This window comes from Varanus komodoensis, unplaced genomic scaffold (genome assembly GCF_004798865.1).
Source record: "Varanus komodoensis strain SLA01 unplaced genomic scaffold, ASM479886v1 scaffold1, whole genome shotgun sequence".
Lineage (NCBI taxonomy): Eukaryota > Metazoa > Chordata > Lepidosauria > Squamata > Varanidae > Varanus > Varanus komodoensis.
This window is the reverse complement of record NW_025335268.1, coordinates 103,011,408-103,027,425: the sequence shown is the minus strand read 5'-3', so window position 1 is coordinate 103,027,425 and position 16,018 is coordinate 103,011,408. Positions and strand designations below refer to the sequence as shown.

Here is a 16,018-nt window from a genome sequence, read left to right as displayed (position 1 = left end):
TTCTCCTCCTTCCTTCTTTCCTTCCTTGAAAGAATTTGACTCCATTTTCAGGGTGGCTCATAAAGTTGGAGGGCTAGTCAGCAGGAATGGTGGATAATACCTAACCGGTCCATGGCATGATGCTTCTCGATAGGGCCTAAAAACTCTCCTTTGATATCTCTCCCTCCCTGTTCTATACTGTTCCCCTCCTGCACCACGATGTTTTGGTTTCCATGATCTGTTTGAATAATCTGGCATGGTTTGTATAAGTATTCAAAGGCCCGTGCAATTTCTTCTCATACTCCTCCCATTCCAAATCTAAAACAGCTATCTGAGTAGACTGTAAACCCAGAGAAGGCTAGACTTCCTTTCTACATCATTTCAGGTAGAATGGGCTGACTATATCAAGGCCCGTGAAAAATGGTATGCTGTATTCTACTCCATTTTTTTTACTGTAGCCTAAAACTTTTAGTTTTCATGGTGAATTTATGCTCAGTGTTATGTCTTAAAATTGTTGTGAACCACCCAGGTAACTTCAGCTCCTGGGTAGTAGTGAAATATAACAAAGTAAATGCATATTACAAGGAGAGATAAATTTCTTCCTGCAACTGGAAATAAACCTTGCCACAGTGTCATTGTGTTACCAATTTCCTATTCAGGTTTATTAACTGTCACTTGAAGGTAAGGACACACACACCTTTAAAGTGTGACCCAGATACAAAAGCCACTAATGAAAGGAATACAACACTGTTCATGCAGAAAGATATGCTACAACCATCTACATTCAGGGTACTGGAGTTCTCAGAACCCATTGGCCACTTACCTGATACATAACGTCCTCTTCGGAAACTTTCATACAAAGTCTTTGCATCATCATAGTAGTAAGAAAGAAGTTTGCCTTCAGGCATAAGGACACTTCTTCTAGCTCCTCCCTAAATTCAGAAATTTAAGTTAATTGGTAGCTGTGTGGATAGTGTTTTTCTTGTCCAAAACAGAAAGGAAAAATTCAAACTTTCACCTGCTACAATCTATAGTATTCTCTTAGAGAATGAGAAACATTATCTTACAGAATGCAAAGGGTAAAGGCAGTTATACAAGTTGGTAAGGCATTCACACCATCTTGATTTGGAAATGGTCTCATCCTTTCCAGATTCCATTAGAGAAAGTCTGAGCTCCCTCTAAAAGATCGAAAAGGCCATCAGTGGCAAGAGTGGAGTTAGCATCAGATCTAATCTTGCACATCCACTCAGAACTCCTGCACCTGAACCTACACACTAATTTGCCAGTGGCAGCTTAAGAAATATTTGTTATTCCATTTACCTCAGTGCCAACAGACTGCTTATTCAAGTCAACAGGAGGTGAAATTGGTTTTGGTTTGGTTATCAGCCACAGAAAGACTGTTGTTCCAAAAGTAACAAGACCTATCAAAGCAGGAGTTGGGAGTGGTGAAAACAAGAGCTGAAGTATCCAGATCATTCTGCTGATTCAATAGCACTAGACTGAGGAAACCTGAAATGAGAAGGAGCAGAAAGTAACGAATCAGTGCATATTTCATGCAGAATGGAACAGAAGTTCTTACCTAATGCTATGCTGATATTTTATAATACATGCATGAGTTGGTACCAGACTAGTGATGGTTGCAACTAGATAGAAGTTAATTTACATGATTTTGTTAATGTAACATGATCAAAGACTACCTGCAATAAAAACCATGATATGGGGAAGCAAAAACCTAGGGGTTACAGCCACATTGATTGGGTTCCTTGCAATCCTAGTTAAGGCCATGTGTCTAGCCTATTTATTTATTTATTTGGGATATTTCTAGCCCATCCAATTACTTTTGTCTCTGGACAGCTCACAGCAAAATCTATAAATACAGTGATAAATATAAACATACATACCCAAACAATAATAAACTAGATATCCTGCATCTTAAATAAAATTAAAATAAACAGATTAAAATAATTATAATAATTAAAATCTATTAACATTAAAATATTGGGTGAATAAAAAGGTCTTGACCTGGCGCTGAAAAGCATATAATGATGGCACCAGGCAGACCTCTCTAGAGAACACATCTCATAGCTGGGGTGCCACTGCAGAGATTTTAGATTTTAAGGTTGTACTGTTAATTCAAGTCAGAGACTACCTTATGACTTTGAATTACAAACTGTTAATGCCATGCTATTTAACTGGGTCTACAGACCTGTGCACCTTTACTTGTATATAAGCCCCTTCAGTACTTGAGAAAGGCACTTTAGAAATACAATAAGTACATACAGATAGTTGTGGTACCACAGAACACAGTTATTGTAAACCTATGTATGTTGTCACTAGTATTTTTAACTGAACATATTATGTATTTTTAGTTTGCATGATAACAAATGTCCCTTGGGTGAATTACAAGAAATAAAAGCATAAAATACAGGTGTAATTAGAGAGAAATATGAAATATCTAACAGGTATCTTTAAAGGTTAAACTTTCATATGCAGTCGTTTGCTAAACTAGATCAAGGTGAACATGACAGTATAAATCTTGGGCCAATAGGCAGAGTACAAAGAGTTGGTATTTCAATTTTTGCAAAAGTTGTTCTGCAATATATTCAGCCTTTCCAAAACCAAATTGTTTTCATCATCACATTTCCTGTGCCAAGCGTGAGTTGACAGATCTGGTTGAGCTATCGTGCACGGTCCTATACTGTACTGAAAGATAGCTTAAAGCACACAGAGGCTGCTCCCTAGATGATAGGGCCAGTGACAAAGGTAGATAAGGTGGGACAAGGGCCCACACCACAACCAACATCCATTGCCAAGCCAAGAGTTGTTCCTCCTCAACATCATGTCAACCTTATTTACCTGCCTCTCACTCTGGCCTGAACAATGAAGGCAGTAAGGAAGAGAAGCAGTGCATCCTTGCTCTTTGACTGATAGAGAGCAAGGAGCAGCATCAGCCATTGACAAGAACAGTAAGAATGTAAACTTTGTCCTTTGCAGTCTTGCCCAAGGGCTCTCAAAATCCTGGAGCTGGTACTGCAAGATGGTATTCCACGTGGCTAGAAAGGAGGATTCATAACTTCATGATCACAGGAATCGCCAGTTCATCACAGTGATCAAACACACAGGTCACAGGTCAAGGAAAGTTTACTGGGAAGCCAGAGGCATTTCATGAGTTGACACATTCTGAGCTGTCAAAAGTAGCACAAGTGATCTTTGCCACATTTATAGACCTTATCCAGGGGAAAGGCCTACATTGTGGTGTGAGGCCAATAAAGCCCTAACCACCAAGCCGCTCACACTTCCCTACAGCTTACTTTGTGTATCTCTAGTGAATCCCATTTAATCAAGCAAGTTGCTTCCAACAGCTAGAATCAGCAGCTAAAAATAGACCTATTACTGTTGTTCCAGGAAGCTGGTTTTCCTAGCAATTTTAGATAGCATTTTGAAATCAGCAGTATGCTTTGTATACACGTGCTGTCTTAGTTACAAGACTTTCAACAGCAGTGTCAAACTAAGATGTTCAAAATGCATAAATATCAGGGTTCAACTTGATTCAGTGTATTGTTCCAAGAAGAATTTTAGTACTGCCTGCTTAATTGTGCCATTTTAATTAGCTAGGCTTTACAGTGCAAGCAGAATTCTGTATATGCAACAACTGTAATTAGGTAGTACAATATATTGTCAAGGCACACAGAACAGCAGCTATCTTGGGAAATAAGGCCTTTATTAATGCTTCTTCTAATGCAACCAAGTGAGCTTTAATTATGCCAGCTCACTCTGACTTTGAGCAAGAGAAAGGACAGCCACTACATGCAACATTTCTCACAAACTGATTTGTTGAAGGAATCAGACCAAGCTTTTTGTGGTGTCCAATTAGCTAAACTAATAAACCAGTATAAACCTACTATTCTGACACTCACTGATCAAGGAATTTCTTATAAATACTTTAAGTGTGCAATATTGACTTAATAAAGGACAGGATTAAATGCTGAGCTGGGCCAATTCTAGAAAAGAGGGAAGGGCAAATTAGCTGGATACATAGCTGGATACCAGCAATCATGTGAAGTTTCTCCACATCGTGCAGCTTTTAGCCAGAAATATTTGCGAGATTGAGGGCATTGCTTGAACAGTTCAAATCAGGAGTGAACTCCCATGATTCATATGTCAGTGACATAATTTGAGAATATAATGTCATAGTCATTTAACCATGAAGTCTAGGAAAGTCATACAACAAGGCAACTCAAGTCAGGCAGGCATCTAGCCTATCTTCTCCTGGAAGTGTTCAGCAAGTAAACAGGCATGCTGCTCTCTGTTGCCAAGCAAGTTACACAGCTCTACTTTCCACCTCAATCAGCACAGGCAAGTCCGTTCTTCTGTGCTTTACAACCTGTTATATCAAACCCATAGCTTTAGGAAAACAGGTGTTTCACCTGGAAACCCCACAAAGTCTATTGCATTTATTTCAAGTACAGACCTGGGGAAGAAGAAAGCAAATGTAGCTCAGTGTGGACCATATAATTTACATGGTTCAATTCACATCAAGTCTAACTAAAAGCATCATATGACAGGAAGACCTTTGTCAATGTCCCTAGGGGCCACTGCTACTTGGAGCACATAACCCATCTATAAGCCAGTGCAGCATGGTGTTTGAGTGGGATCCAGGAGATCCAGGATTCTAGGTAACTTCGGGTCATTTACTCGCTCTCATTCTAAACTACCATACAGAGTTATTATTGTGGAAATAAAACAGTGACATATGTAAGCCACCTTGTGTCCTTCGCAAGAGGGAAAAAGCAGGATATAAAGGCAATAAATATTAGTAATGCTAGGTTGGAAGTACCAATGGTCAGACTCAGTGTAATCTCAGTAAACTGATTAGTTATATCAAATGCAGCTATTACTAATAAATGCATCCATTCAATTAGATCCTATCAAATTTTGTTAACTCCCTCTTAAAATTTCTGTAAGACTAACCATCACTTGTAGCCCACAATAATTTCTCTTATCTTGCCCAAGAAGGAATCGGGTTACCCTTCTAAACATTTTCACTTCTAAGCTTAGTGAAAGTATTGGAAATATGAAGTTTAATGAGTTTGCAGATCCAAGAACATTCCCTTGAGAGTGTGTCAAGGAATATACTGGGTTTTAGCAATTTCAAGAGATAACAGTAAGTGACTTTGTACTTTCACTTATTGCATAATATTCCGCAGTGTGTGGCTTTTGCCCTTCAGTGTATACATTACTGATTTGTTAACATATTTGACAGTTACTCATATCCCAAGAGTACAGGAAGCCCTTTTCACCCATTTATCTAAAAGTAGAAATGTCACTATACTCAGAACAATGCTAAAGTTCATGCAATGTAAAGCTTACAACACTTCCTATCTCTCAAGTAGTAGTTTCATTCTTTGTGTAACTTAGTATATGTTTAGCTCCAAATAGTTCAAAAGCTCTCTTGAACAATCTAACAGTAGTATGATTCAGAGTTCCATCATAATTTTAAAATTTGTTTTACACTATAATTTGTGCTATTTGGATACATCCTATACTTTAAGATTTATTAGATAAGCTGTGATAATACATCCAACATTTATCAAGTTTACAGTAAAGTTTTAAAAGAGATTTAATCCCATTGATACAGTCCATGAAATCAGAGCCAGAGAAACCATTTTGACTGAATGAAGCAGCATCAAGAGCAGAGGTGTCAAAACTTTCAGTTGAGGACCAAAGTCAGCTTTACTAAAACTATTGGTGCCTGCATTACAGAAGTGGCCAAGGCCATAATATCAATAACACCACTGCATTTTTGCTTAAGGCTCTTACTGACAGTAACAAAGCCTTGAGAACAGCATTTCTACCTTTTAGAGTAAGGGAAAATAAACAAAAGCATGGATTAGCAGGCAGTGGAAGAGAGAGGAAAACCAGAGGGCTAGATTGGAATTGCATGTGAACTGAATTTGGGTCATGGACCTGATGCTCTGATGCAGAAAGTCAATTAACAGTCTGTCACATTGAATAGTAATGAGAGGCACTATGTACAGCAAGGGTGGGCAACTTGTGGTCCTCCAGGTGCTTTAGTCTACAACCAGCATCATCCCTTATCCCAGACGGCACTGGATATATGGCTGATGGTATCTATAAGCCAAAACCATTGCAAGTCAACCACACCTCTTTGAGAGTTCTTACAAACATGACTTCTACTGCCCATTTTCCAAACTATAAGCATTACTTCTTAGGAATAACCAAGGAAAACCTGGAAAAGCCCAGGCTGCATATCCTCCCCCATCATGACATACTTCCATCAACACTGCTGCTGCAAAAAGCCAGGACCTACAGACTATCCAGTCACCCAAGTAAAGGAACCACATCTACCTTCAAGGTATAAGCATGTCAGTGCTGTCTAATTCTCATTGCTAAGAAGCTCAATTGTGGTGGAGACAGCTTTTCCTATGCCCATTGTGAAACTTCAGGAAGGCAACAGTTGCATCTAAGGCTTGCGGATGGACAGCCAACATCATTATTTGCTCACAGCTCCATCCAGGTGTCCTACTGCTGCTGGGCAGAGCAAGAGCTATGGGCTTTTTAAGAAAACGAAACATATTTCCCTAAGTATATGAAGAGTAGCTGGTTTATTTGCTTTAACACTTTTTTTACCACCCTTGTTTGGATTTCAGGGTGGCAGTTAATCCATGAAGTCAACCATACAAACAAAGACCTGAGTGAAAAAAGTTATCTTAGCCTGGGAGCCAGATTGAAACAAAATTATATTTTGATATAAATATCAAAATGCATGATCTTTAAACATATTGATTTGGTCATCAAGGTGACCTCTCTCAGAAAAGGTAAAACAGGCTCCCACACTGAATTAAGGGGCACTATTCATGGTCAGAGAACAACTACAATAGCAGGCTTTTTTGAAGTACAGCAGAAAAGCTTAATGCAGGGACAGAATGGAACCAGAAGAAGGAATCCTTCAGATATTTGAGGTCCAAGCATTTTACGGCTTTTAAGGGTAAGTGGAAGGGCATTAACTTGGGCCTCAAAGTGAATAAGTTGCTGTAAGTGATATATTATGCATGAGCCACTATGCAAAAACCCTTGGTATGTTCACCTCTATGTGTAACAGATTATACTAATTCAACCATAAAGGTTATAAGCGCATGGAACACAGTAGCCAGATTATCCCCTGTCCAGAAATTTTCACAGCTGATGTACCAGGCAAAGCTGGCAAAGGGCATTCCATGCTACTGAAGCTGCTCAAATCTAGCAATGCATTCTGCATGGATTCAATTTTTTTCCTGATTTACATTAGCAAATAAACCCAAATTCTCATACAAAAGGCCAATTCTGTCAAAGAAGAGATAACAGAACAATGACTCATGAAGCACAGATGGAACAGAGTGAACAAGATCCATCCATCATGACAAAGTGATAATGAGGATTCTACACTGCACACCTGCTGTTTCAGAAGGAATGAAACCCATCAGAATAGGAGAAACACCAATTTCCTGACCCTAGGAATCATTCACTCACATTGCAGCCATCTTCTATTTCAGAATTTGCTCTTCAACATACCCAAGCAAATATTTTGACTTTGTACTCCCAGTCCTATAATAATATCCCTGTGGTGCACAATACCAGCTCATTCAATACAATTTAGTAAAAGTGTGCAAAGCTTTTGACAAAGTGCCCCATGATGTCCTGATTAGAAAACTAGCAAACAGTGGGCTAGATGAAACAACTATCAGGTGGCTCCACAGTTGGCTCCAGCATCAGACTCACATAGTGCTCCTCAAAGGCCCCTCCTCAAACTGGGGGGAGGAACTAGAAACAAATCTCTATGAGTTGAGATTGAGAGAACTGAGCATTTTTAGCCTCAAGAAAAGAAGACTGCGGGTAGATATGATAGCTCGCTGATTGAAAGGCTGTCACAATGGCTGTTTCTAACTCACACCAGAATGCCAGACATGAAGTAACAGATGCAAGTGACAGAAAGCCAGATTACAGCTAGATACCAGGATTTTTTTCCTGACTGTCACAGTAGTAGGATAATAGAACCAATGACCTAGGGAGGTGGTGGGCTCTCCCGCACTAGGCGTTCAAGATGCAACTGGACAGCCATCTGAGAGGGTTGGTTTAAATTGGAGTCCTGCACTGAGTAGCGGGTTGGGCTTGATGACCCTCTGATTTCTTCTAGCTCTACTATTCTATGATTCTAGATATTCAGACAAACTTTTACTAGATCTGTGTTATGTCTTTGTGTACATGCACAGATATCCTAACTAAAGACTTCCTAACTTTTAGCTTACCACTGTTATGGCTTTCCTCCACCTTCCAGGGGTGTCCATTAGGCAACTTGTGGCTCCCCATATATCTGGATCTAAATCCTTCTGATTGGTAGTTTTTAGCATCTCACACATATGGATAACAGTAACATTACTCTAGATGGATGAAGATGCTACCCATGCTGAATTATGCGTAAGACAAAACAAAACGATAATGACTGTCAATGTACAGAAGAGATACACACGCCAGCAATAGTGATGGGGCCTTCCCAGTTCCATGAACGTGCATTCATCATATCTCTATCACTTCAGACTTTTGCCTTGTTTAATGACAAGAAACTTAAGATATTATTCACACATAGTACACTTATACAAACATTGTTGGATTCTGCTACAAGTCTTGTTATTATTAGCCAAGATGGTTGCTTCTTAGAAGCAACCCTTCTGTTAAAAAGGAAAATATCCCAAGACTCAAAAATAATCTTCTAGCTGTCTTAAACCAGAAAGGTCATAGTTTAGTACTAGAAAAAATACTTGGCATGCAGAAATATCAAGACAGGGCTGGGAAAGACTTTGGAAAAGCTACTGCCAATCAATGTACATGGGCAACACTAGTCTGCCTGGAAAAGTGATCTGGTGGATATGTGTTTCGAACAAAAGCAATATTAAAACTAAGGTTCCTTAGCCATCTAAAGCAACAGTGTACAACATTAAGATTGTGCTATATCTCTGAATATGAACTGAGTTATATAAATGTACACTTGGTGCCTATTGCCTATCACTGTTACTTAAAGGCACAAACCATATCATAAAGGAATCGGCAGGTTCTTGGACCTCTCTCAGAGACTTCAATAAGCACCTAGTAGAAGACCAGTAAAAGAGTTTGTGTGGGACATGGTGAGAGGAAGCAGAACAGTACTAAATGTTGACAAGTCTTAGAATGTAGAACTTACATTTGGCCCAAACAAAACAAACACAAAGGCCCACTGAACTACAAAGTCCATCGTGGATAGATTTAGACAAGTTACTATCATACGGCCTGGACACTAACAGCCTTACTTTCGAAGAAGGGTGGGATACAACCATTAGCACTTTTAAGAAAATGAAAGTAACAGCAGTTTGCATCTCTTTAGCAAAGGTACTGTACTTACATAACCAGAAATTTCATTTTATGTTGCACAATCTCTAAAGTTACATTTTCCCCAAAAGCAATTACTAGACAGTACACATGAAAGTAGCAAACTTAAAAGAACCTACAACAAATAATATCCAGCACAGCAATTTTTACAAATACAGATACTTACTGACCAGAAGCCTGCAACAAAATGACAGCCTTAAATAACAACTACACTCAGGAAGTGCTGGAAGAGCTCTCATAAGAGGCAGGCCTCTTGAACAGGAAGTGGCTGATTGTTCTCAGGGTTGCAGATATACATACATTTACTTAGAAGTAAACCTCATTGGCTCGTTAGGACTTCCTTCTGTATAAATACATATTGAGTCCAGCTGACTAGGTAACTCTGTGTAATGCAACAGGAAGAGAAGCTAGTAACCACATTTCAGTTAGATGTATCAGGAAACGGACTTGGTCAGAAGTCAAGCTTTTCCATTTATGATTTTAGACCTTTATTCGCAAGCCCTTTTTTTTAAATTGCTGTATGATTAGAGTTATGATGAAAGAATACTGTTTGGGCCTGAGAACTATCTTGAACGTTTGAGAAGCTGTAAATCTCACTGTAATAACTAGGATTCTCCCATAAAATACTTAATCTGTGGAGGTATATCCTTAACTTGACTACAGCTGTTCAGAAGTAATTCCTCATGTGTTTACTTGGGTTTACTTTCAAATAAGTGTGCATAAGACTGCAGTATCACTTACACAGGTAATTATTTGCCTCTGCTTCTGCTACAGACTTCTTTCTGCTAGCAATCACCTGCCTCAAACAAAATGCAAAGCTAGAACATAACTTCAGCTTTTCCTTTTCCTTTGCTCTCCTTCCAGTGCAGACGCAAGGAGGCAATTAACAGGCTTTTACTTTTATTTAACTATCTGCAGTTTGGTTTAATGTTAAGACCTATACAAATTGTGGTTAGTTCTTTACTGTGTTGTAGGGTAAGCTTTTCTAAGCTAGAGTTAAGTATGTTGAGCTAAAAATCCCTTCACTTATGGGAACTTTAGTCCAATGCATCTTGATGGCACCAAATTGGGGAAAACTCATTTAAGGAAACCAACCAATTTCAGGCTGAGTAAAGCTAGTGAGAGCTCTACTCAGAGTAGATCTTTGAAATGAATGAGACATTAGTCACGACTATCTTAAGTTCCATTCATTTTAATGGATAAACTTTAAGTAGGTTTTATGCTGGACTTTATGATTTAGGGTTCAGATAAAATGATACATTGCAATTAATTGAAAATTGAGGCAAAAGCTTCTGATTTCTTCCTTATTGCATACTGGAGAAGGACAAATACAAAAAAGTTTGAAGGTGTAATGCTGAACTACAGTTTAGTATTACATCCAAGCCAAGTCTGTTATACAATTTTATTACTACTATACAGTTTTCCATCTTTCCATTGGAACTTGTGCTCTAAGTTACTATCTCTTTTTCTTGGTCTGTTCCTATAACTTTGAACAGACACACAGCATAAAGAAATCTAGCCAATGAAACTTTCCCTCTTCACTTTCCATGTCTCCCTGCCTGGAAATTTCTACTAAATATTTGCCTCTCAGGTTGTTAAAGATACATGTACAGATTACCAGAATTAGTTATCCTATAAATATACGGATCTTGATGAAGTCATACCGAATGAATTTAATGACTGGTCAATAGCATGTCTAGGAGATTGTATCCTAAAACATGATATTCTGGGATAACTACATTTTTATTTGACAGAATTTTGACTAGTGTGATGTCAATATTTTTCCAGCATGGTGATAATGATGGGGAATGTATCACATGTTGAAATCTTAACCTTATGCATCTTATGCATAAAGGTATGAACATTATTATGGGCAAAACATATCACTATTCTAGAATAGAGCACACTGACTCTGGTTCACGAATCAAAGAATAAATATCAACACCAGAGTGAAGTGTCACACTCTGTAGTGTTATACACATAGTGTTAATAATAAAATTATTGCTTTAATGATCCATTATAAATGATCCATTTATTTTTTTCATTTTTATACCACCCAATAGCCTGATGGCTCTCTGGGTGGTTAACAAAGTCAAAAAACATAAAACAAACATCACAATAAGACAATAAACCAATAACCCCCACTAAAACACTGAGTACAACAAAAGCTAACTACCACCATAATCAAATTGGAACACAGGCATAAAATACAATATTAATACTAGAACTGAGCTATTAAAATACATAGAAAATAAAAAGGATTTGAAAGTAAAAGGTTTCATTTGTATTTGAAACTAGATATGGGAACTGTAGTTCTGAATTACTTCACTGCTCCCAAATTTGTCATTGGAATGCTTTTTAGTACATCTTAGAATGTAAGATTTTTGGGGAGAATGTGTTCAAACATAAGGATACTTCCTTACTAGTAACGTAAGTAAAAAAGTAGTAAATGTTGCTGATTATTTATGAGGAAACATTGAGATATGCTGTAGTAACCTATAAATTAGGATTGTCCTGAATATTTATTAACATGAGGAAGTGGAATTGGTGGAGAGCAGTTGTAGAATATGAAATGTTAAGGTACCTGTTAATTAGCTTGTTTTGTAACTTTTTCCCAACTTTTCAGCCACCGATGCCTGAGACTTTCCCATATCATTTTGTCTTGTCCATTGCTGCATGACGTTTGGCCTCCAAGAATCATTTTGCAAGTGATACTATGTGCAAGCCCATGAATATGTTGTAGGAAAAGTCCTAAAATTCCTAGAACGTTCTACTATGCCAATACCAATCTAAGCTGGGGGTGTGTGTACTCATTTAGAGAAAACGTTGCTCTGCAACAGGGGAGGGTCTCTAGTCCTGTTTTCTCAAATTTGGTGACCACCATATCTGTTGGATTACAAGTTCCATTACCTCCAGCAATACAATCCACCCAAAGCACTGACAAAAAGAAGAGATTGACTTTACAGGCTGTGAGAACTTACAGGATCACTGAGATAAATCCTGATAAAACCATTCATCTACCAGATCAATTATTTACACTGCTATGCTACTGACAAAATGGAGTTGCAGCTCGGAGCCTCTATCAGACTTCTTTGGAAGGCTCTTCAGGGTTAGCTAAATCAATTGCACATTACCTGTGGTAGCACTCCCAGTGTGACAGAGCTGGTGTCTACTGGCACTCATACCCTTAGCTGCAGCTGCTGACAATGATATCTGCTCCTTTGACATGGTGACTAAGGAGCTTGCCATAGCGTAGCCTTCCCCAACCTTGTGCCTTCCAGACATGTTTGGACTGCAACACCCAGAATTCTCAATCAATGGCCCTGCTGGATGCGCCTTCTGGTAGTTGCAGTCCAAATGCTTCTGAAGGCCATCAAGGTGAGGAAGACTGCTAGAGTGTTGTGGACACCTATGGTATCAAGCCTGAGACAGCAGAGTCACGTAGTGCAAGTCATCCTGCCAGGTATGGAATACTCAAATCCCACCATATTATAAGGGTATTTTAAAGGCATTGTTTGCTCATTCTCTTATGCATGCTTCATACACAGACTCAGCATAACCTACCTCATACGGTTGTTGTTGTGGCATAAGATTGGGAGCAGGAGGAGGAGAATAATGTAAGCCACTTTGAGTTTGTTTAAGAAAAATGTAGGATATAAATCTAATAAATAAAATATCCATTGCTATTAATTTTAGAGCCTGCTTATTATTTTTATTATTATTTCTAAAATATATATACTGCTTTTCAGTAGCCACTTGGCATTCTCAAGAGAGCTGTGATTAAAACACCTGGCTACTAGTAGTTTAGCAGTAGAAGATTGTGAGATAGCCACAGGAAGGATCTCTCTGACAGGGAATACACACTTTCCCAAATCTCTCTGCCACTGCATTTTATTTCAACTGTGAGTTCCATTTCTTCCCAATAGCATGGCCTCACAGAAAGTCTATTGTGATGACTGCATGGATCACAATATCCCTCTCAGTGCCTCTAACGCCGCGCAAGGGAACTGGTTGGAGGGAGAGTACAGAATGAGCCATACTGAATGTCACCTGAAGGTCACAATGCTGGTGCAGTGATAACATCATACTGTGGAATGTTCCTGGGCCACAAATCATATAGACAGACTAAGAGCAAACCTCTTTCAAAACATATTTAGACCTGAATATTTTGGCTTCCACCATCAACAGTAGCTGTGAAGGTAAAAGTGCGTAGAACTTGCACACCTATTAATCTGAATGCCAAGCATATAAATGGCTTGGTAGCATTGGTGAACTCTACATAAAAATACACTGCCAACCACTGCTCAGAGAAGGCTATGTGTTTGCCATTTTAAGAATGCCTTTATGTAGATAGATAGATAGATAGATAGATAGATAGATAGATAGATAGATATTTATAAAGACATGCATTTGTATACACACATGACATTTATGTATTTATTAATTGTCAGTTGTGGCTATCTTTCACTATTTGATATGCCATCTAGCAGCATAATTGTGTGATGATTAAAATCTCATTTTTGATTTTCTAGAGAGAAACATGGTAAGACTGGCTTCCAAAGTGGATATAAATTGGCCATTCCATGAATTGTTCCAGAGTAGATTATCATTTTAATCTGTTACAGCAAAAGATACACAGAAAGTCTTCTGATATTTTAAAGACTAACAGATTTATCATGGCCTCTGTTAGGTATGCAAAAGTGTATACCATGCAGAAATAAAATTTTGGTTTCAATGTCTAATTTGATTTTTAATTCAAAATTGAAGAATTTCTAGTTATATAGTCATATTCTGAACATTTTATATTCCTATTTGTATTTTAACATTAAGAATAATTAAGAATAATTTTAAAACTAAAGCAAACATCTTACCCAATGTATATTATTCAGCTTTTCTGCTTTTCCATAATCCTTAAGCAGCAAACATTAGTTATTTAGAATCACCATATTTTTACCAGGGAAGAGAATTAAGGACACACTTACCTTCTTTCTGTTACCCAAACAAAAAAGTGAGCAAGAAGTTGCTCTGGCTAGCCTTGCACTAACGTTTAAAGTCTGCCTATTTCGCAAACCATTCTTGTGGCCGATCTGTACCTGCTCAACTTGCGCAAGCTGCTTTAATAAAATGATATGCACCTAAGGCAACCTTTGAACCTGCCTGAGATGGTTTCAAAGGTAAGACTTGGCCTGATCAAATAGTCACAGTAATTGGTGTGAAATGCCAGTTAAGCAAAAGGTTAAAGAGGTGGTGTTTACACAACAGTTTTACAAACTTACTCAGCTTGCCTGAAGTTGCAAAACCAGTATGAGTTTTGAAAAAGGCAACAGAACTTGTGTTTTAATGTAACACTTTTGTCCTCCTTTCAGTGGAACACTTATATAGATGTGCCAGCACCTACTCTTTCATTACCTGACTCTTCTTTCTCCTCCTCCTCCTCCAACTTGCCACCCTCTAGATGCATTGGGCTGCAACTTCAATAATTCCAAGCCTGCATCTCCAATGGCTGCTGATTAGTAATTATGAGACTTGCAGTCCAACGTATCTGATGGGAGGCTAATAGAAGACAGATCTGGGTGAATATTGTTCATTAGAAACTGGAGAAATATGCAGGATGAAGCAATATGACCATGAATATTCTGAAGGAGAATGATGGGTTAGGCAAGAAATAGAATGGGTAAGAAATAGTTTGTGTGTGTGTGTGCCTTGCAATGCATAGCATTCAATGCTATTCCTTTGTGGAGTAGACTCATTGAAATAAATGGGTTGTTAATTTGAGTAAGTCATCTCATCAATTAAAATGGGTCTACTCTATGTGGACTAATACTGGATACGTACCATTGCAAACCTACATGAGACATGTTGTCTCAGACATCCCACCAGTTTCAATGGGGCTTACTCCCAGGTAGGTCTGCGTATAGCATTGTTATAGCATTATAACATAGTATAATTTGTGCTAACCATGCACAATGATGAAGAGAGCATCTGTTCCCAGATAACTGAGCTGAATTTGAGGATATAGTGCTTTGCTATACATTTAATGCAAATATTTGGACTTCAGTTCTACAAAAACAAAGGTTATCAAGAGATGGGACAATCCGTGGTAAGGAATCATTTTGCATCTCAGGAAAGAATCAAGATGGCTTCAACCATAGGATTTTTAAGGAGAATTGGATTTTGCAGGGGGTGTAAGCACTTTGTTCACTTTACAGTATATTTTCTAGAATATTAGCCTCCCTGAAAAACTGTACAATGACACACTACTGAACACAGTTAAGTCTTATAGTTTATCTATACAAAGACCTTCAGTTCCTCAAGTGAAGCAGATATGTCCAGCCACACCACTTATCACAATAGAAATCTGCAAGCAAATGCTGTGTGTACAGAGTTATAAAACTCTGTGAGAAGTACACCTGGGAGAAGTACACTTGCATAAGACAAAGGCTTATGCACCACAACAGAAAGAGCAGCTCCAGCAGTGCCCAGTAACAGTTTTCCAAAAAAAAAAAAAAAAAATGTAGGAAGAAAGCTAGAGTAAAAAGCATGTGGTCTTAAATGTCTATATGCTAATACCCAGAGTATGGGAAACAAACAGCATGAGTTTGAACTCTTGATATAGGAG

At 38.3% G+C, this 16,018-nt stretch overlaps 1 protein-coding gene across 4 annotated transcripts in view; it reads right to left on the bottom strand.

Moving 5' to 3' along the window:
- Nucleotides 1-14,466, bottom strand: part of ACSL5 (acyl-CoA synthetase long chain family member 5) — a 31,053-nt gene extending 16,587 nt beyond the window's left edge. The window contains exons 1-3 of one of the 4 annotated variants that reach the window (XM_044438712.1): nt 14,382-14,466; nt 1,300-1,488; nt 803-911 (exon numbers count right to left, since the gene is read on the bottom strand). In XM_044438712.1, the coding sequence (XP_044294647.1) occupies nt 803-911; nt 1,300-1,455 (265 nt within the window). In that variant the 5' untranslated portion in view covers nt 1,456-1,488; nt 14,382-14,466. Of the gene's footprint in view, nt 1-802; nt 912-1,299; nt 1,489-8,285; nt 8,308-9,565; nt 9,671-14,381 lie in introns of those variants that run through there. The other 3 variants (XM_044438723.1, XM_044438703.1, XM_044438732.1) reach the window with 3 other exon arrangements.
- Nucleotides 14,467-16,018: the final 1,552 nt, after the last annotated feature.